The following is an 18,558-nucleotide window of genomic DNA, read 5'->3' as shown; positions in this document are numbered from 1 at the left end:
TACATGGTGTGACTTTATACATTTGCGTGAGCTGAGCAGAGTTTAGCATTGTCATTCCTAGTGAGATGGTTCCTTCCCTTCATTCCAGGACAAAATTTTTTGCTCGGCCTATTACTAAGGCTCAAATTCTGCTGCTGTGTCTTACCAATTCTTATGGTTTCAGAAAGTCTATTTAAACAGGCCAGAACTGGATAAAGGGGCCTTAGAAAATATAACTTGGAAAATTGGGCTTTATGCTACTCCCACTGCTTCCGGGCTTTTGTTTTTTTTCTGGAATGCATTGTAGACCTGAAGCTGGGAAATTCAACTGCAGAGGTGGTTGTTAGTAGTGAAAAAGATGTTAATAGCTACCAAGACCTCACATGTGCAAAATTGTAGAGTTCCAAAATGTCACAGTTCCCTCAGAATGACAGCCTTTGGAGGTTCAAACTGATTTCCTCAAGACTTGTCTGATGCAGGCACATGGTGCACACAGGACTCCAGCTGAGACGTGGGACATGTGCTGCAAGCAGGAGCTGATATTTGAGCAAGGAGCAAAGCACTGGCAGCAGCGTGTGTGGAGGTCTTGGCTTAAGGCTGGTAAAGTCCCACAGCCACTGCCCAGCTTCAGACACTGGTGGGTCGTTCTCCAGGCTTTGCAGTTGGTGTCATTGTGTGTTCGCAGCCCCAGCTCAGCCTCCGTGTTTCCTCACAGCAACCTGGAAGTGCCAGAGTGTATTTTTAGTGTACTCCTGCTCTACAAGTTTTGTTTTCTGTTTGGGAGACATAGAGAACTGTAACTTCAGAAGATTATAAAGACACAAATGTAGCAATCAGTAGCAGTACCAGAATCAGTTGCTTTTAGCCCGTGCGCAACAGTGAAGTAACATTAATTTTTGCTTTATTGTCCCATTAAAAATGCTGCATTTTAGTTATTGTTGAATGAAACAGAAATTTCCCAAACTATCCCCCACTGAAATGATATCTGTGGTTTTCCAAAGATTTGAAGGAGTCAGTGGCAGCTTATCATGAACCTTTGCTCAGAAACTTGATTTTTTTTTTCCTTGATGCCAGTGTTTTCCTGAGAGTAATGGAAATCTGTAATGGAAGTGTTTTCTCAAACCTGAATTGTTTGTTGAAATATATTGTAAGGAGACCCTGGTGACATTTCCTCTCTGACTTTTATATTGGGCACCACAGATTAAATCTTTGGTCACCAATAGGTTCAGTTAAGGTTAACGTTTAGGTTTTAGTTCTATTTAGTCTGAGTCTGCTGTACCTTGGAGAGTCAGAATTCACATCATGTGAGTGTTTTTTAGAGAAGGGGAGTGGTTTTGCAATTCTACGTGTGTGGCTATTTATAAAAAGTGTAACATTGGGTATTTGATGGATTAACTGAATTTTCAACTTGATGAGCTGTCACAATGGGGTTTTGAAGCAATGAAAGCCAAACTAGAAAAAACAACTTGCTGTGTCCCTCTTGGGAGAAACTGTAGGTCTGGTACATGCACAAATTCTGCAGTGAGGGTTTGTGTGTGTGACTGAACAGAGAGAAATGCAGTGGCTCAGACACCAAAATTAAGAGAAAACCTCTCTGATTTTAAAAATCTTGGCATCAGAGTAGTCATCCATATGAAGTTGCTCAAAAACATAAGGTAACTTTTTGAACTGATGCCAATTTTACTTTTGTGGAGAGGGGAGATAAGTTATTCAAGGCTAAAACACTGCTGGTTTTTAAATTTTACAATTAAAACTCTGATGTCAGTTTAACATTTATCAGGGTCTGTATGTTTCTACATCCTCTGCTGCCTTCAGAACTGAGAATTTGTGTTTTGTATTGTTAGCTAGGGAAAGGTTTGTACTGCTTAAAAACTTCAGAAAACTACTAAGGGTGAGCGAGTGCTAGAAAAGAACAGTACTCCTCTTTGATAAACTGAAGGGTAGTAATTAGTAGGATAAAGTATCTGAATGTTCTGTTAAATCACAAAATCTGGTAACAAAATTAAGTTATTCCAGCTGGAGTGTATCAGATCTTTCATGTGGTCAACTCCACTACTTGAAATAAGAGCTGAAGGTCAAGTCATTAATTTGTAAATGCTTGTTAATAATTTTTACAACCTTGCACATAATTGAGATGCTTCAGAGCTCATTAAAACTAGCAACAAAAGGGCTGGAAAGAATTCCATCATCTTTCCATTGCCAGCAACATATAATTGAATCGTGGTATAAAATATGCAAATGTAAATTAGAAGAATTTCACAATTTGCTCGTGCAGAATTCTCCCCTGCTCCATTGTTCAGCAACAGGCACTTGGCTGCAGCTGACGTTTTCCTGGTGGGTGGATGCTTTGGAAAACCATGTGTTGTAGAGAGAGTTAAGGTGTGGTGGAGGAAACACCTGTGCTCAGAGGCAGCTCTGTGGAAGTGGGTGGTGGAGGAGCATTGGGACACCTATACCCAGCACATCAGGCTGGGGTTTGCTCCACAGTCGGCAGCATGAGAGATCAAATAGACCTGCTGGCCACAGTCACCGTTCTGGGGGTCCTGGAGCAAGGTAAATATCCTTTGTACAATGGCAGTATTAAGCTAATTACATTAAATTTTGTGGGATGGGGTTCCTGTATTTTTCTCAGAGTGTCTGTGCAGTGAAAGTCAGTTTTCCAGAATGGTAAAATGATACGAATATTTGGCTTGTTCTTTGCAGAAGTGTCATGCCTGAGGGTGGTCATTATTTAACAGGGACTAAAATAATCCTCAAAGCCAGCAATTAAAGCTTTTAGACTTAAAGCAATTTCAACATGGTCTTAAAGTAAACTAGTTTGTGATTGAATTTTAGCAGGTGATTCATAACTTACAGTGGCTGGAGGTAGCCAAAATAAAGGCAGGGTAGTAAATGTGCTGGTGAGGAGGTCAGTGTACAGACAGAGCTGGTGTGGATATAGCAAAGAGCCTCGTGCATGCAGGTGTTTCTCTGTCACCAATATCCTTGTATTCTCCTATGGCACAGAGCAGATGACAAGATGGACTGAGAGCACAGTAATTTGGAAACTAATGTAAGTTCTGGGCAGAAATAGATACAGAGCTCTTCAAAGGAACACAGTGACTTCTAATTTAAATAGATGCATTGTGTTTAGACCATTTAGAAGGAACAGGGTTGTTGCCAAGCTCTGTTTATTTTTGGGTCCTTTGGATAAAGTCTGTCCCTCTTGAGCTTCAGGACTCCCCTGCCTAGGATGGGGACAGAGCCCCCATTTTATTAAAATCTTCACAATTCCATAAGGGAAGGTTTGTGGGTTTTTTGTTACTGTATTAATTGGTGAATTAAATACAGCTATCACACAAATGCTTACAAATGGATGTGAATCTCTGAGCAGCATCATATGCTTTTAGCCATCAGATGATAAATCTCTCAATATAAGTATTATTTAAAACAAAATATGCCACTTTAAAAATAGAGCTCAAGACTTCTGAATTTTCAATAATTTCCACTCAATTTACACAGACATACCACCAACTACAAATGGAGGAAACCTTTTTACTATGATTTTTTTTGTTATTAAACTGAGGGTGGAGTGAATGTTTAGCATGCAAAGACAAGACATGAATAAAATTTGAAATTGAGTTACAGAAATGCTGCTGAGCCTTTTTCCTTTAGGAAACCCTCAGTAGCAAATCTCTAGATAGCAGTTTTGTCTCAAATATTTTTGTTTAATGAGAATTCCAAGTACTTTTTAAAGGTTGCAGTATTAAACATTTTACTTTCATGGTATACAAGCTGGGTGTGAAACAGCAGACAAATAGCAGGCATTGGCACCCTCATATCTGTTTGATAGGATGAGGTATCCTGGTTTTATGATCTCTGCATGGGAAGCCAAGGAGCAATTGCAAAATACTGTGCATTTCCTTTCCATCTACTCCCATGAAATATGTGTGCCTGTCACTGGGGTTCAGAGCTGTGAGTGGCTTTCTCTGCATGTTTTGAAAGGAAATTCTGTAGGTGAGTTACAGGTCAGGGGTTTGCTCTGAGCAGGTGAGTGCTGAAGCACAGACATGGGCTGTCCCTACAGACACTTTTTTCCATCTCATCCTGGAGTAGGAGATGGCATTTAATGGCTGATCTCAGTACAGTGTTTGGTTGATTTTTATGTTTCCTTTTGCATTTCCTGGGAGCCTGCAGTTTCCACATTCTTTCAAGTAACTTTTTTTAATTTAGTCATCCTCAGTTTAGTGAAACTCTTGAGTTTAGCAGTCTTTAAATGTGTGCCCCAGCCTTGTGGTGAACATTGTACCACAGAGCAAAATTACTGTACTTCAGTTTTTTCCCCTGCTCCTTTATTTTACAGCTTCAAAGGAAAGAAAACTTATGCAATGTCACTGTCAGGCCCCACAGGGCTTGTTTGCCAGGTTCACTCAAATGTGGCAGATAGCAGCTATGATACGATTTGACAAGTTTGTGGACATAATCAAATAGAGAATGAAGAATATTTCCACTGAAGAGCAAAGTTCAGGGAGAGCTGAGCCCCTAAGCCACATGGGAATCCACACAGGTGATTAACCTCGAGACAGGAATCACAAAAAAAAAATGCTTTGGAAGGTTCTGCAGAGTAAATTGAACTCTTTTTCTCCAGGAGTCTGTGCTGAGAAGGCTCATGCAGTGTGGATTTTTTCAACACCTCATTCTGAGAATTGCTTTTGTGGACTGATTCTTCATCCTTAGTTCTTCATCCTTACACCAGGTCTGGGGAACAGCCAGCTGTCCTCCAAAAGGCTCCTGCTCCTCTTGGGTGGTTGTTTTGTATGTTACTCATCCCTAAGTGTCAGGGATCTGTGTAGGACTTGAATATTAGCCCCATGTAGAAGCAAGATGCCAAGTGTAGAGCTGATGGAGAGGTTTGATGTGAAATGACTCTTACCTCACCCATCAGTCACAAGAATCCTACCTTAGGGAAGGTGCAGATGGCACAAAGCAGGATGAAGGGCATTGTCCAGTGCAGTTTGGCTTATGCCACAAGCCAGATCTGTTCATGATGCTGGAACTTCAGCTCAGTCCATTTTTGGAGAGGAGTCTGGGATGATACCCTGAGAGCATTAGGGAGGACGAGAGGTAATAGGATGGGTCATGGTTTCATCTCATTCCCAGAGCTCTGCCAGCAGCTGCTGAACTCCAGTTGCATGTTACACCTTTCTGGGTTCACAGAGGGAGTGCTGTGTCCTGTCCTGCTGGACCTCTGGAGAAGGGTGACACCCTCACCCATAATCAACCTGCTACAAATGAATCAAAGAGGGGGGAACATTCTTGTTTCCCCCCACTTTGCTCTGTCAGCACCTCTCATTTAGGGCTGGGTCACTGTGGAAGACACTAGAACATGCTTGATTGTTCTTAAATGTGTTCTTAAAGAAATTACTTTTTGTGTTACTAAAACCTTGTGATACACAAGTCACATAGCATCAGATTATTTACATTTCTAATTCCCTTCTACATATGTTCTAATGCTTTTCTGCAGGCACATGTCTTGTCTTTAATCTTGGAGCATCTGTCCCTACTTCCCCTTCTCTATCCTGCTGTTCTGCTTTTATCTTTGTTACAATAAGTCAGTCCCCAGGGCAGGCCTTGCACCCCGGCTCCTTGTTTCTCTGTGCAATGCTCTGGAAATGTTGCTATATGAGGATTTTGCTCACATAGCAAAAGTGTCAAGTGGCTCTGTGATACCACCACAGCCACCAAAGTAATTGTTTTTATAACTTAGTTTTCTCCTATATGAAAATAGGAGTTTTCAATAAAAGCAGCAGTGTAGTAGTGCACCTAAATAAAACACTCAGAGCATCAGCAATTGCCTGTGGGAGTAGGAGCTTTCAAGAATACTGAAACATTCCAAATCTTTATGTTGTTGAATATTTGAAGTGACTTTCCATGTCCTTTACCAATGTACAAAGGACTGATGCAGCAGACGCTGAGGGGCTCAAATGTGGCACTGATAGCAGGCATGGGCAGCACCTCTGCTCCTTGAACCACTGGAGCCTTGGGGCTGCCCTGCAGGAGTGAAGAGCAAGAAACAATCACCCTCTTCCCCATTTCCTTTTATTGCCATGATTAAGAGCATTTCTAATTGACTTAGTGATATCCCAGTGCTGGCAGTTTGGATGGTGCTCTGTGACATGGGCCAGACTTTGCACCCACTGTGAACAGCAGAAAATGCTGCACATCATTCCCATCAGACAGGCTGATGGTGCACAGGTACTCTAAACACAAAGTGCAAGACTAAGAAATAATTCTGCAACTCAGTGTGCACTTGGTAAGGTCTTATTGTGTGTTTTATCTCCTTTATCTCCTGGGGAGCAGCGCTGAGGGCTCTGCTGGGTGTGCACCTCATACAGTGAGGTGCTGGATGTGAGATGCTGCAGTGTCATCCAGCACTCAGCTGGGATAAATAGCACATTTATTACAGGTCATGTGTGACAGCCTTGGACTGTAGGCCTAGATCATACCAGCTCTTTCATTCTAACCACTTGCTTGATTCCAAGCCAGATAAAGCTTGGCTAAATGAACACTGCTGGTCTGTTACCACTCCTGTGTTTTGTTTTTAGCCTATTTTGCAATGCAGGTGATCTATGCCCGTCGGAAGTACAAGATTTCCCCTCCTGAAACAACAGGTCACCCTGAATTTGAGCGGACCTTCAGAGCCCAGTAAGCTGTTAAGTTTTTGTGGCAACTTTGTCTAGATAAGACTTGAGTCAACCATCACTGTTGGGAGAGACTGGTCCCCCTCAAGTCACCTTTCCACTTACTGCTACTGATATAATTTTTTTTTCAATGCTTTGTGTACAAAGGTCTTCATTTTGATTTGGAGTTTTTTGGCTGGGGTGTTTCTGTCCATCCATGACAATTTTCCTTCTGGCATTGTGAGGCAGCCAAATTACAAATTAGTGGCTGTATGGAGGAGGCACAGAGCATTCATGATTAGAATCATTAAATTTAATATTACCATTTGCTCCAAGTGGTGAGAGCAGCCAAAGCTTTATTAATAACCTGATATTTTCTTGTAATGTTTTGCTGTTGAATTGAAGCAAACGGCCTTGCTGGGCCCTTGAAGCTACAAGGGCATTTTAATTTTTTCCCATTCAGGAGCCATTGTACTGTGAGAATCAGCACTTGCGGGCCCCTGCTGAGGGCTGTTTCTTTTTGCTCTGTTCCTATGGAGAGAGCAATGCTGGAGCTAAAATGGAAATGTTCACAGATCCCTTCGGCTTCCAGAAAGCACCAGATTCCGTCTTTCATCTCAGTCATTCTGTTTTGTAAGCGACTGAAAGGAATTGGCTGGAGCTGGTGTGAAGGGTAGCTCCAGCCCGGCACTAAATCCCGAACAAAGCAGCTGCGTTCCCTTGCCAGCACACAGGAAACATTTGTGGAGTGACAAAACCACCGGCTTCAGTCCTTCTGTGGTGCCATGGAAGGCCAGCCTGCCTGGAGACATCAGCCTCTGTGAGCTGGGGAGCTGCTGATGTGGCTTTTAATCAAATACTGAACTGTTAAATGTGTGTTAACCATGCCAGGCCTTGGCTGCGGTGTTCTGGGAAACCCTGGCTCTAATGGGCAGGGAAGGTGAGCTCAGGGAACTTGGACTTGAGAAGATATTGCTTCTTTATGGGTTTTTCTTCTCTTTTCCCTCTGGAAGAGTATACAAATGGATAATTTGATATATTGAAAAGAAAATAATATGGGAAAAAGTGGTATTGATATATTACTCACTTGAAGAAACCTGGCAGCTTCCCCTCACTGAAGCTTAAACTGCGTTTACAGAAATAAGCTTCTTCAGACTTTTACCAGCTTCCAGTTTGGCTCCATTCTCCAAAGGTTTGTACATTTTTGGCCAACATTAAGATTAAATTGCCTAGGGAATGGTAAAATGTGGGAGAAGGAAAACCAATGTCTTTAATAGCACAGCTCCTACTCTTGCAGAAAATCTGTATTTTTGTCACTAAAGGAAAAAGGAGGAAAACCTGGCTGTAGGTTTGATCATCTCCTGCTGAATTTTATCTGAGAGAAGGCTCCTTCTTGGAGTGTGACTTGTGTCACTCTCAAATTTGGGCTGTGCTCAGCCAAGGGGAAGAGAAAGCTCCTTAAATACTGACAAGAAGGTTCTCCCCCAGCAGCTGGAGGTGCAGCAGCTGCCTGTGATGGTGCTGTGTGTGGGATGGAGCCTGTCGAGGGCCCAGCAGAGACAAATCTCCATCTCAGCCACAGCTTGTCATTCCAGGGCCATGTGAATATGGGAGAGGTGAATGCTATGTGCTGTTTGGCTGCTTTTTTTCTCTACAATACAAATATTGGGTATTCTTGATCACAGAAAAGGCCCCTTTCCCACAGCACAGTGATGGTTCTCATCAGCTCTTTTCGTTTGCTCTGAGTTTTCAATTCCCTTCTCCAGCCTTGGTTATCCAGGCTCTGATGTACAAAGAGGCAGTTTTAACTCTCATCTCTGTTTCTCACCAGGGCAAACTGCTCAGAGTACTTCCCAATCTTCATTTCCCTCCTCTGGGTTGCTGGAATCTTCTTCCATCAAGGTAAGAGGGATGTTGGGGGGAACTCCAATCCAAACCATGTGAACAAACAAAAAAACCCACAGCCCTAAGTTAAATCCCATTGTGACTTAGGCATTCTCTCTGTGCCTGTGAGGCTCTTGTTCATGGAAAGCAAATTTCCCCTTTAGCTGGATTGACTGAGAAGTGCCCCAACTACAGCTGAGAGCAGCTGAGCCCATCCCTGTCTGGAGGAGGAAGTACTGGCAGCCCTTGCTCCTTTGCTGGAGCCTGGCTGTCCCCTTGTGCTGCTTCTCTGAGACAAGGTCAGGCTGTCCCAGGGTGGCTATGTCAGAGCACAAAACCATAACCCAAACATTTACTCATCCACTGTCTGTCCCCCTACCAAGTGAGCTCAGGGGACTGGGTTGTGGCCACAGGGAAGCTGTGTGGAGAAACCACATCAGGGAGCATTGCCAACCCAAGTCCCAGGGCAGCTCTGTGGGGCAGAGAAGTTCATCCCTCACAAAAAGGGAAGGAAGAAAACATTTAAGCTCCCACAGTGGTTTAAAGCCAAATTGCTCTGGGTCATGCCCCATCTGCTGGGGTGGCTGCTGGAATGCAGCTCCAGCAGTGTCCAGCACCCCAAGCCCCACCAGAACTGGGCTCCCCATCCCCACAGGTGTGACTGCAGTGTGTGGGCTCTTGTACCTCTACACCCGCCTCAAATACTTCCAGGGCTACGCCGTGGCTGCGCAGGGACGGTAAGGACCTGACCGGGACTGTGGGCACCCCAAACCAGCCCAGGGAGGCTGGGAGCACAACCTGGCCTCTGGAACAGGTTTCCTTCCCATGGGTGGGATTGCAGGCAGATTTTCACCACCTCCTCCTCCTCCTCCTGCCCTCATGTGCTCATGGCTGTGTCACCTCCTCCCTGGAGGGTGGGGACTCGCAGCACTGTCACTGTCCCCTGTGCCCCGGCTGGGCTGGCAGTGCCTGATGGTGTTTTCTCCCACCCAGGTTGGGACCACTGTATGCCAGTGCCTGGCTGCTCTGGCTGCTGATGGGGCTGGCTCTGGCTGGGCTCCTGGCACACTTCTTGTGGCCCAGCTCCTCCACAGGGATGGCAGCACTGCTGTGGCCTCTCCAGCTCCGTGGTACCCACTGAGAGGAGCCACGGCTCTCCCAAAACTCACTGTTTGCCCCAGCACAGGGGAGCCAGGCATGTGGCACCATCAGAGGGAGAGTATTTCCCTGGCTCTGCATTCCCTGCTGAAGGGAGGTGGGTGCTGGCACTCCTCTGCTCTTCAGAGATAATTTCCCTTCTTGAAAGCAAATGCTTTCCAGCCCCTGCCCCCGCTGAGGTGGTTCACTGCTTTAGAGCACTGTCTGCTCTAAAATGCCTCTGGCTCTGCCTCATGGAGCACACACTGACCCACATGCTGTTGTCTCTCCTCCTTACTGCTGTAATGATCTGTGTTGAAGAATCACACCATGGATATACAAAAATAAATTGTTTTTCTCACTAGAAATCACCTGTGATTGTCAAAGGTGCTCAGAGACTGGTGTGAGAACATCTGAGCTGGGGATTGGGTTTCATAGGAAAAGCTGCTGTGATTAACTGAAAAGGATGGGTAAGCTTGCCTAAAACCACATTCAAACACTGGGAGAAAAGCCTGACCCTAGTCCAAGTACTAAAGTCTGTGTCTGGCATTGATTGAATGACCTTTACTTTGCCCCAGCTCCACTTCTCACCCACCCTGCAACAGGACCTTGCCCTCCCTGGATTCCATCCTCCACTGAGAAAACTTGGGGGGGTCACAGGTGCCTTAAGCAGCCCTGCTGCAAGTGACTCTCACTACTGCACCAAAGGTTTAAATTTAGCTTTTATTACAGTGCACATTGTTTTATATATTTATATAGAGATGTACTTGAAAAATCAAATGTATCCAATAATAAAAAATACAGAACATTAAAGTAGTATAATGCATTCCAGTGTATAGCTGAAAGGACATTGGGATTTACACTAATCCCTACTATTTTTGAACTGGGCTACCTCTGCTTTTTTTTTTTTTCCTTCCCCAAAAAACCCACATCAATTAATAACTGAAATAGTTATTTAAAAAAAGACAGTTTCTGCACTCAATCTCAAGGCATGAAGACACTGGAGACTTCACCGTGAGTTAAGGGGCTGTGTTCAATGCTGGCAGGCACAGTGTGGCGTATTTTATTTTTTTTGTTTTCCCTGCCATAATCATAGCTCCAACCCCTTTGGATTTGTTCTTCCTCTGCTGAAGGAAGGTCAGTCTTTGCCCTCACTTAATTCTCCGCTGTGGCCAGGACTGTTGCCTGGGAGAGGGCGAGGCAGGTCCATGCCACCTCCATCCCATGGTGTGGTCAGCTGGCAGGTCTCAGTGTGACCTGCTCTGCCCCCAAATACAGCCAAAATTGCCCTGTCCGGGGCTGAAGGTGCTTTTTGTCCCCACGCTCGCTAAAGCTCATCCCGACCCCAAACTGTCCCGCGTGTCCCGAGGGCAGCCGGCACCCCGAGGGGCCGGGGGAGCGGAGCAAAGCCACCCCTCTGCACAGGGGGTTGGGTTCTGCTTTTTGCTCCTCTTCAGGAGAAGTCGATGCCCGTCCTGGCCCCGCAGCCCTGCTGGGGATGGTGGGGCTGGCGCAGCAGCAGCTTTGCCGGGGTCTGTCGGCGAGTGCCGCCTCCGGCAGCCGGCCCTGCGCTGTCCTGCTCCGGGCAAGGCGCCGCAGGGAGGAGGGAGCGGGAGGGAGGGAGCAGGACCAGGGATCCACGAGTGTGTCCGTTCTGCCTCATGCCTGTTTCACTCTGCTTTTTTGATAAAAATCTGGAAGAAGAGAGGGATGGGATCAGAGCGATGAGCAGGGCAGGGGAGGGATGTGCTGAGGGAGCTCGGCGTACCTCGCTCAGGATGATCCACACCGGGGAGTCGGTCTGGATGGAGAGCCTGATGGCCTCCAGTGGCCCAAAGGATGGGTCCACCTCACCCTCTGCGACGCCCTTGGAAAATGAACCTGGTGAGGAGAGCACAAGGCTGACACAGGGATGGTCCTCTGGCATTGCCCCTACACTTCCCCTCTTTCCCAGGGCACAACCAACAGCCCCAGCAGGCCCTGCCTGCAGCTGCCTCACACAAAATAGGCTAAAAAACAGCACTGTGGATGGCAATACAGTGCAAAATGCCACACTTTGGAGGAAAAAAACCAGGTAAACAAAACAAAATGTACTTGGAGTATTTGATGTCATATCACTGCTGTGTGAAAGGGGACAGAGTCGTCTGACATGCTTTTTTGGTTGTGATTTTTATTTTTTTGAAAATGCAACTGGGAGAAACTAGCCAGTATGCAGAAGAATGGGAAAGTGGCAAAACACTGCATGTGACAGGAATTTTTTCTTTTATTTATCTGCTTTAAAAAAAAATGACATCTTAGCAGGGACACCAGGGCTGTATCACACACTGGCAGGTCTCTGGAGGCTGCAATTGCTTGTTCTTGTCCAGGGCAAGCACTAAAACAAGCTCAAGTGGCAAGAGACGAAGTCTGGCCTGCTAATGATTTGAGTACAGAGATGGCAAAACTGCCCATGGTGGAGGTTTTTAACCCCAGAGTAAGCAAAGAAATAATCTGCATCATTTGGTCCCAGCTCTGAGCAGAGATTGGCAGAAATGCAGGACTGAAAACTATCTGAGGAGGACAACCTGGTCTGAGAGAGAGGGCAGTGGAGGGGAGGAGACAATGACAATTAAATACTGTTCCAACCTTTCTCCTGGCAAGCAGAAATTACTCTTTGCCAAGCAAATAGCTCTAAGGTTCTTGACATGCAGGTGAGGACTTGGGCTGTGTTATCAAAGACAGCAAGCACTTTACCACCCCACACCCCACTGTACCTATCTGGATGTAGCCATCCGCTGTCCTGCGGTACTTGATGACTGCACCTCTTCCCTCCTGCAAGGCTTCCTTATCTGACTGTAGACTCTGCAAAAGGAGTTTTGTGCAAAGCCAAAGGCAAGAGTCACCCAAAAGTCCCAAAGGAAAAGCACCAACCCCAGAGATGTCATTGCCAGCAAACCCTGTCATCTCGTCCCATACCTGGTAACCCTGAGACACACACCCAAAACAAGAGGACAGCTGCAGTCCTCACACTGCTTTTCCACTGCACCATTCTGGCTTCATCTCCTCCTCTGCAGCCATCCCACCCATTGCAGCATCCCCAGACAGGGATGGCTCACACAGCCATGCTTAGCAAAGCACCCCATTCCCGAGGTGGCATCGCACCAGGCATGACCCTCTGGCTCCCTGCCAGCACCTGTAAGAGGCACTCAGATCTTGTAAGGATTTTCCTGATGGCTCTAAGCAGTTCCCTCCTCTCAAGCCTCTTTTGCTTCCCACTCCACCCTCACCTCAAATCTCAATCAAAGACTTACGTCAAATGGCAGAACCTCCACGGTCGTGTTGAAGAGTTTGTCTTCGGGGTGCTCGATGTTCCCACTGCGGAAGAAAAACCTGTGACAGAGACCAAATCCACAGAAAGGCACACTGAGTGAGGGGGCACATGATGGCTTTCACCCCATCTGAATCATCAAACAGCTCAACCTAACAGGCACCTTCCCTGAGAGCCCACAGCACCATTTGGCCTGAGACTTTCTATGCCAGATCAGCTAAACCATGGACTGCTCACAAGTGCAGGAAAGCAAAGGGCTCTGGCAAAGGTGGCCCCAGTGAGAAAGGGTTAAATTATCCTTCTCCTGGAAGAGCATTGCTCTCTCCTCCTGGGCAGCCAAGCAGGAGACAGGCAAGAAATTTGATTTAAATTGCCAGAAGAGCAGAAGTCAAGTGCCTCCATGTGCTCTGGGCTGCCCCCACACCCCCACTGACCCCTCAAGCACTGGCCTTTCAATACGGAGAGGTTTGAAGAATCGGAATCGGATGAAGTCTCCAGCAGTGGGAGTGAAGGCCCAGAAGAAGTCCTCCCTCAGGTAAGCCTTCTCCAAGGTGAAGTGCTGGTAGGTTTTCAGGCTGGTGCTCACCTCGGCAGGAGGGTTGACGTGCTCTTTCCGCAGTGCCTGTTTCCCAAAGTCCTTGTCCTTGGTGGGCACAAAGCAAAAGGGCAGAGAAGGGCCATGAGCTGCTCTGGCCTGTGAGGAACCAGGGTCACAGCTACAAGGCACTGCAAATTAAAATGTTGTGATTTGCAGGGCACAGAAGGATGAGACATGGAAGTGATCTGGGAAAGGCACCAGGCAGGGGAATGTGTGACTGGATCCAGGACACTGCTTCAGGAGAGGCAGCTCAGAGAAACACCCCTGCTCTGTGCTCTGATCCAGCACACCAAGGAGCCTTTCATTGTCCTAATGTCCCTGAATGCCTGGCCCTGCCCCAGGAGTTCTGGAAACAGTCTTTACACTTGAGGAGAAAGCAGCTGTGAGGCTGACAATAGCATAAAATGACTGGATTACATGGCCTGACAGCACTGCACTGTGATACAAACTGGATTATACCATCCATTTCCCCAGGGATGACACAGACAGCACAGCCCAGGGATGTCTGTCTATGGGTTCTGCACTTGTAGTTGTGGGAAGCTGCATTTTGTTCATGTTTAAACACACATCAACAATTCCAGCTCTTATACAGTGAGTTATAATTTGCCCATCACCAAATCCCAGGAATATGGAGTAGAGTGGGAAGGAAGTCAGACCAACCCAGGAGTCATCTCTCAAGGTTTTTCAGTCGATCCTTCGAAGTCACTTGCCTGGACCATGATCTGGCACTCAGGGTGGGTGGCCAGGACTGGTACAGAGGCTTGAAATCTTGCAGTGACTCTTGGTGCATGTCACTGCCATTCTGAGGAGCAGGAGCTACCTGAGCTCACTGTAATTCATCATAAAATACAACCACTTCACAGAAATCCAGCTGCCACCAGCTGCTGTCACTGATGTCCCCAGCCAAAAGCAGTCAGCTCCTGGGTGTCTGCAGGCCAGGCCACCTGTAGCTTGGACGGAGAGCTGGTACCCACCTTCAGCTTCTGTATCTTCCCAGCCAAGGAGGAGTGGGTTCCCACGTGCTGGAAGAGCGAGGGCTTGAAGCGGATCCTCAGGTTTGCCTTCTGCCTGTCGCAGTGTTTCTGAAACAAGACACAGTGCCCCAGGCTCAAACCTCTGCAGGCCACTGTGGCCCTCAGCAGGGACAGACAAGGGCACAAGGAGTGACAGACAACCCTGTCCTTCATCTCTGTGCCCTTCTGTGGTATTTAGGCTCTAAGGTGGCAAGAGGGCTTTTAACCACACTCTGGGGAAACCAGACTCAGGCTCTTGGCCACTGGCCCCCTGGCTCTGCTGGGAAGGGTCCTGGTTTAAGGGCCGAATTTCTCCTGCCAAGCATAGGTAAGAATGCTGAGCAAATCCCCGCTGTGCTGTCAGGGAGGAACAGCCAGAGAACTGAGTTTCCTTTGCTCTTGGCTTATTAGGAGAGCCTTTTTCCTACAACTCAGAGCTTGGGATCCCTGATGTCTGAAGGTACAGTAATCCTGGGATGACTCAGAGCCCAGGGGAACAGGTCCCAAGGGTGGGCTCTCTCTGGATGGGCAGTTCCCAGTCTGCTGGCAGGAGCTGTGAGCAGATGTACAGTACATGCCACTGTTAGAGCTGCTGGGCTGTTTCACACCTATCTACCACATAAATAAACTTGGAGAGGCAACTGTGATCCTGGCAGTGATTTACCATGGAGTGGAGGGAGAGAGACGATGGAGAGGGAATAAAGGACAAAAGGGAAAATCACTGAGAGCGTGGGGAGATGAGAACTCACATTTTAAAATAGCTCATTTCTCTCAGTTTGGGGGAGCAGGACAAAAATACAGGTTAAAAGCTGTATGGAGAGGGTATTTGTTATCCAACTTTGGCTTTTTCCAAGAAAAGAAATGCATGCACATCCCTAATGCCATCTGTTCTTGCAGCCTCCCACCCGGCAGAAATCCCGCGGCGGGTGCAGCATCGCCGGATGCCTGGAACAGACAGGGTGCCACACCAAGCCCCCAGCATGGCCTGGGAGCTGGGAAATTCCAGGCATGACCCCTGAGAGCTGCAAAAGAGATAATCCCCTAATCCAGCTCACGTTACATTAGAAAATTAAAACTAGCCATGCTAATGGGACAGATCCTACTCGCTGCCAGCAACTCTGGATGCAACTCCATCATGGCTATCTCACTCTGGATGGGGAGAGGAGGAGGAAGGGGAATGGAGGCAGCTACTGCATCTCCTGATTTGCCTTTCTCCCCTTTTCCTGCACTGCTAAAGAAATGTTTCCTGAAAGCAGACTTGTCAGACTAACCAGGAGGGGGAACAGCTCAGTTGGTGGTAAGAAGGTCATCCTTTCACACAGCTCTACCCCAGGTAAGTCTAAAATTAGTTAAAAAAGAAGGTGCAAAATAGACCCAGAGCAGGCAGAGCACTCACCAAAAGCTCAGGTCAAACAAACTTTCAATCAAAAAGACAAATTCTCCCCGCTACCAATTTGATTCTGCACAGTGGGATTTACAAGTGAAAGTCATGTCTGAAAGGGCACTGTACAGAGTTAATCATGCAAACAGTGGGGGAAAGGAGCCAGAAATCCACATGGAAAGTAGGTTAATTTTTAAAAAGGCAACATGTTTAAGAGGTTTGTGGTTTCCCCTGAGAAAACTTTGGTTCCATCAGGTAGGAAAAGATGAGCACAGATGAGCTAAGGAGAAGATGATCCTGCACAGCAGGACCTGCATTTAATCAGTGCTCAGGCTGAGGATTTTGAAGGTGGGGGCACAGACAGCAGCATCATTCCCAGCTCCATCCCAGCATCCCACCCATCCAGCTTTCCCCACAGCTGTGCAGACTGTGGGGTTGCCAGACAGTCCTGGGGACTGCTGTGTCACATCTGAACACATGGTTTGAGCTGACAGGAGGATTCAGTGGACATCATCTGAGACTGGTCCTGCTGCACCAGGGGTACTGGAGCCAATGCCATGTCCTCTGCCAGGGATCAGGCCAAATTAAACCACATCCTTGCCCCAGTTCTGCAGAGCTCTGAGGATGCTCCATTCCCCCAGCACATAAATACAATATTAATTCCCAGAGTGTCCACTTGCTGTGGCATTTATCACCACAACATGGTTGTCACCATGAAGTCTGTTCTGAGCCACTGGCTCTGAGCTCTGCACAGGGACTCTGCTGCTTGTTCTCCACTGGGGGAGGAGGGCAAGCAAGTGTTTGAGTAAATACAGTATGCTCAGAGAGAAGACAGGAGAGTATCTGGTGCTGAGCTCATCTTACATCTGCTGCCACACACACACTCCTCCTCTGCCCTTCCCACTCGCTTTAGCCCCTTGCTGCTGGAGTTCAAACACAACCTCCACAGGGCACTGGGCCTTATGGCTCTGCAAAAGGAGTGGCAGCACAAAACCAGAACCCATTTCACCTCTCCACACCCTCTTAGAAACCCTGACAAGAGTTTTGTGTGATCTGGCTTCATTCTGGCAGACTGTGCAAGGAGGGTTTGCTCTGGGTCATCTGGGGTGAGCTCTCTGGGCAGTCTCCATGTGTGCTCCAGGAGGGTAGGGCACATGGATCCAGCGTCAAAGGGTTATTCTGGGGTTGCAGTCAGCGAGTGGGAAACGGCTTCAGGGAGAGAAGCACACCGGAATGCAAAACAACACACAAGAATGGGGAACACAGGACCGGAGGAGGAATACCCTGTTAGTGCTTAGATGCAGAAATAATGCCTTTCCTGGCAGCTGCAGACTACAAAAGCCTGAACTCCCAGGTCTCCACTTACACAATCCACAAGGACACCCTGCGGCACGCTCCACAGGGATGGCTCGGTGCAGTCAGTTAGCACCAGAGCTCACAGGAAAGATCCTCTGGAGGCACAGCCAAGTGTACATTTGCACACACACAACAGAACATTTCCCTTCAACAGAGGTTGTTTACATACTGCATCTTTCTCAGGGTTGCAGACTTTCACCCAGAGGATGTGATCCAGCAGCCAGTCAATGGGTTTGTCCTTATAGAACATCAAGATGAACTCCACAATCAAGCTCAGATCCAGAGACTTGAACATTTTTCCTAAAGCACAAAGAGAGAGAGAGGAGCTAAGGTATGAAATGGTCTAGAATCAGAGCTGGGAGAGAAAAAATAGGGAGACTGGGCTACGGAGGTTAGATGTGTCCATCTATGTGAAGGAAACAACATGTGGCTCTGGTTTATGTACCAGCACTGCTGACATTGCCAATACAGTTCTGGATTTAATATTTGCTGCAGAATTAGAAAGCATTAGAGTTTCACAGGTCATAACAGTATCAAAAGGTCTAAAAATCTCCCATTCAGTAAAGAGAAACAAGGATGAAAAACGCAGCCAGCTGCAGGACAGACCATTTCCTGCCCTGAAAACTACAAGTTTTAAGCCAGTCAAACCAGTATCCAAAATAACAGATCAAGCTGCTACTGCAACCATGTAGTGCTGTTCCCAAAATAGTTCTGGGCTGATGTAAACTTCCTTTTGCACACTCTTAGGCAAATCCAGATCTCATCCAGCCTAAAAGCTACTGGCCATATCTAGGCTGTTTGACTGTCAGCTGGGCCACTCACCAGGCTTATTTTTACTAAAAGTGAGTAACAGCAGTACCAGCTGTGAGGATCTTTGTCCCCTGTGCAAACACAAGGGTCACTGCAAAAAAAGGAGGGGATCAAGTATTTTACCACCTTGTGGGGACAATTTCTTAGGCCAAGAACCAGCAGGCTCTTGTGGCTGATAGGACTGGGGTGAGTGGGGGAGAACATTACCAATGAACCCCAGCTGAGAGAACTCCAGGATCATCCACTCCTCAGAGGGCTGCTGCAAGGCAAAGTTCTTCATCGTGCTGAGATAGTTTGGTTTGGCCACAATATCATCCTCAAGCTGCAAGACAAAAGGACACAGTTCCAATGTCCCATCCAGGTCCCAGCAACAGTCTCTCTATGCAGAGCAATCACACCTTAGACCAGAGGAAAGCTTTGGCACAGACCCGGTT

General features: G+C 47.1%; 2 protein-coding genes across 3 annotated transcripts in view; one reads left to right on the top strand and one right to left on the bottom strand.

Annotated features, from left to right (window-relative positions):
* The first annotated feature begins 93 nt into the window (after window positions 1–93).
* Window positions 94–10,285, top strand: LOC107210696 (leukotriene C4 synthase-like). The gene is made up of 5 exons (XM_015641844.3): window positions 94–2,532; window positions 6,564–6,663; window positions 8,470–8,540; window positions 9,178–9,259; window positions 9,516–10,285. Exons 1-5 carry the CDS (start codon window positions 2,475–2,477, stop codon window positions 9,661–9,663), a joined length of 459 nt encoding a protein of 152 aa, XP_015497330.1. The 5' UTR covers window positions 94–2,474; the 3' UTR covers window positions 9,664–10,285.
* Window positions 10,286–10,368: 83 nt separating this feature from the next.
* MGAT4B (alpha-1,3-mannosyl-glycoprotein 4-beta-N-acetylglucosaminyltransferase B) overlaps window positions 10,369–18,558 on the bottom strand; it is a 50,753-nt gene continuing 42,563 nt past the window's right edge. The window contains exons 8-15 of one of the 2 annotated variants that reach the window (XM_015641842.1): window positions 18,332–18,446; window positions 17,484–17,614; window positions 14,539–14,646; window positions 13,401–13,609; window positions 12,950–13,028; window positions 12,413–12,500; window positions 11,428–11,540; window positions 10,369–11,353 (exon numbers count right to left, since the gene is read on the bottom strand). In XM_015641842.1, coding sequence (XP_015497328.1) covers window positions 11,330–11,353; window positions 11,428–11,540; window positions 12,413–12,500; window positions 12,950–13,028; window positions 13,401–13,609; window positions 14,539–14,646; window positions 17,484–17,614; window positions 18,332–18,446 — 867 coding nt within the window. In that variant the 3' untranslated portion in view covers window positions 10,369–11,329. The remainder of the gene's footprint in view (window positions 11,354–11,427; window positions 11,541–12,412; window positions 12,501–12,949; window positions 13,029–13,400; window positions 13,610–14,538; window positions 14,647–17,483; window positions 17,615–18,331; window positions 18,447–18,558) is intronic. The other variant, XM_015641843.1, reaches the window with a different exon arrangement.

This window comes from Parus major, chromosome 13, assembly GCF_001522545.3.
Source record: "Parus major isolate Abel chromosome 13, Parus_major1.1, whole genome shotgun sequence".
In the NCBI taxonomy this organism is placed as follows: domain Eukaryota; kingdom Metazoa; phylum Chordata; class Aves; order Passeriformes; family Paridae; genus Parus; species Parus major.
The sequence above is the reverse complement of the archived record's forward strand: the minus strand, read 5'-3'. Positions and strand labels throughout refer to the sequence as shown.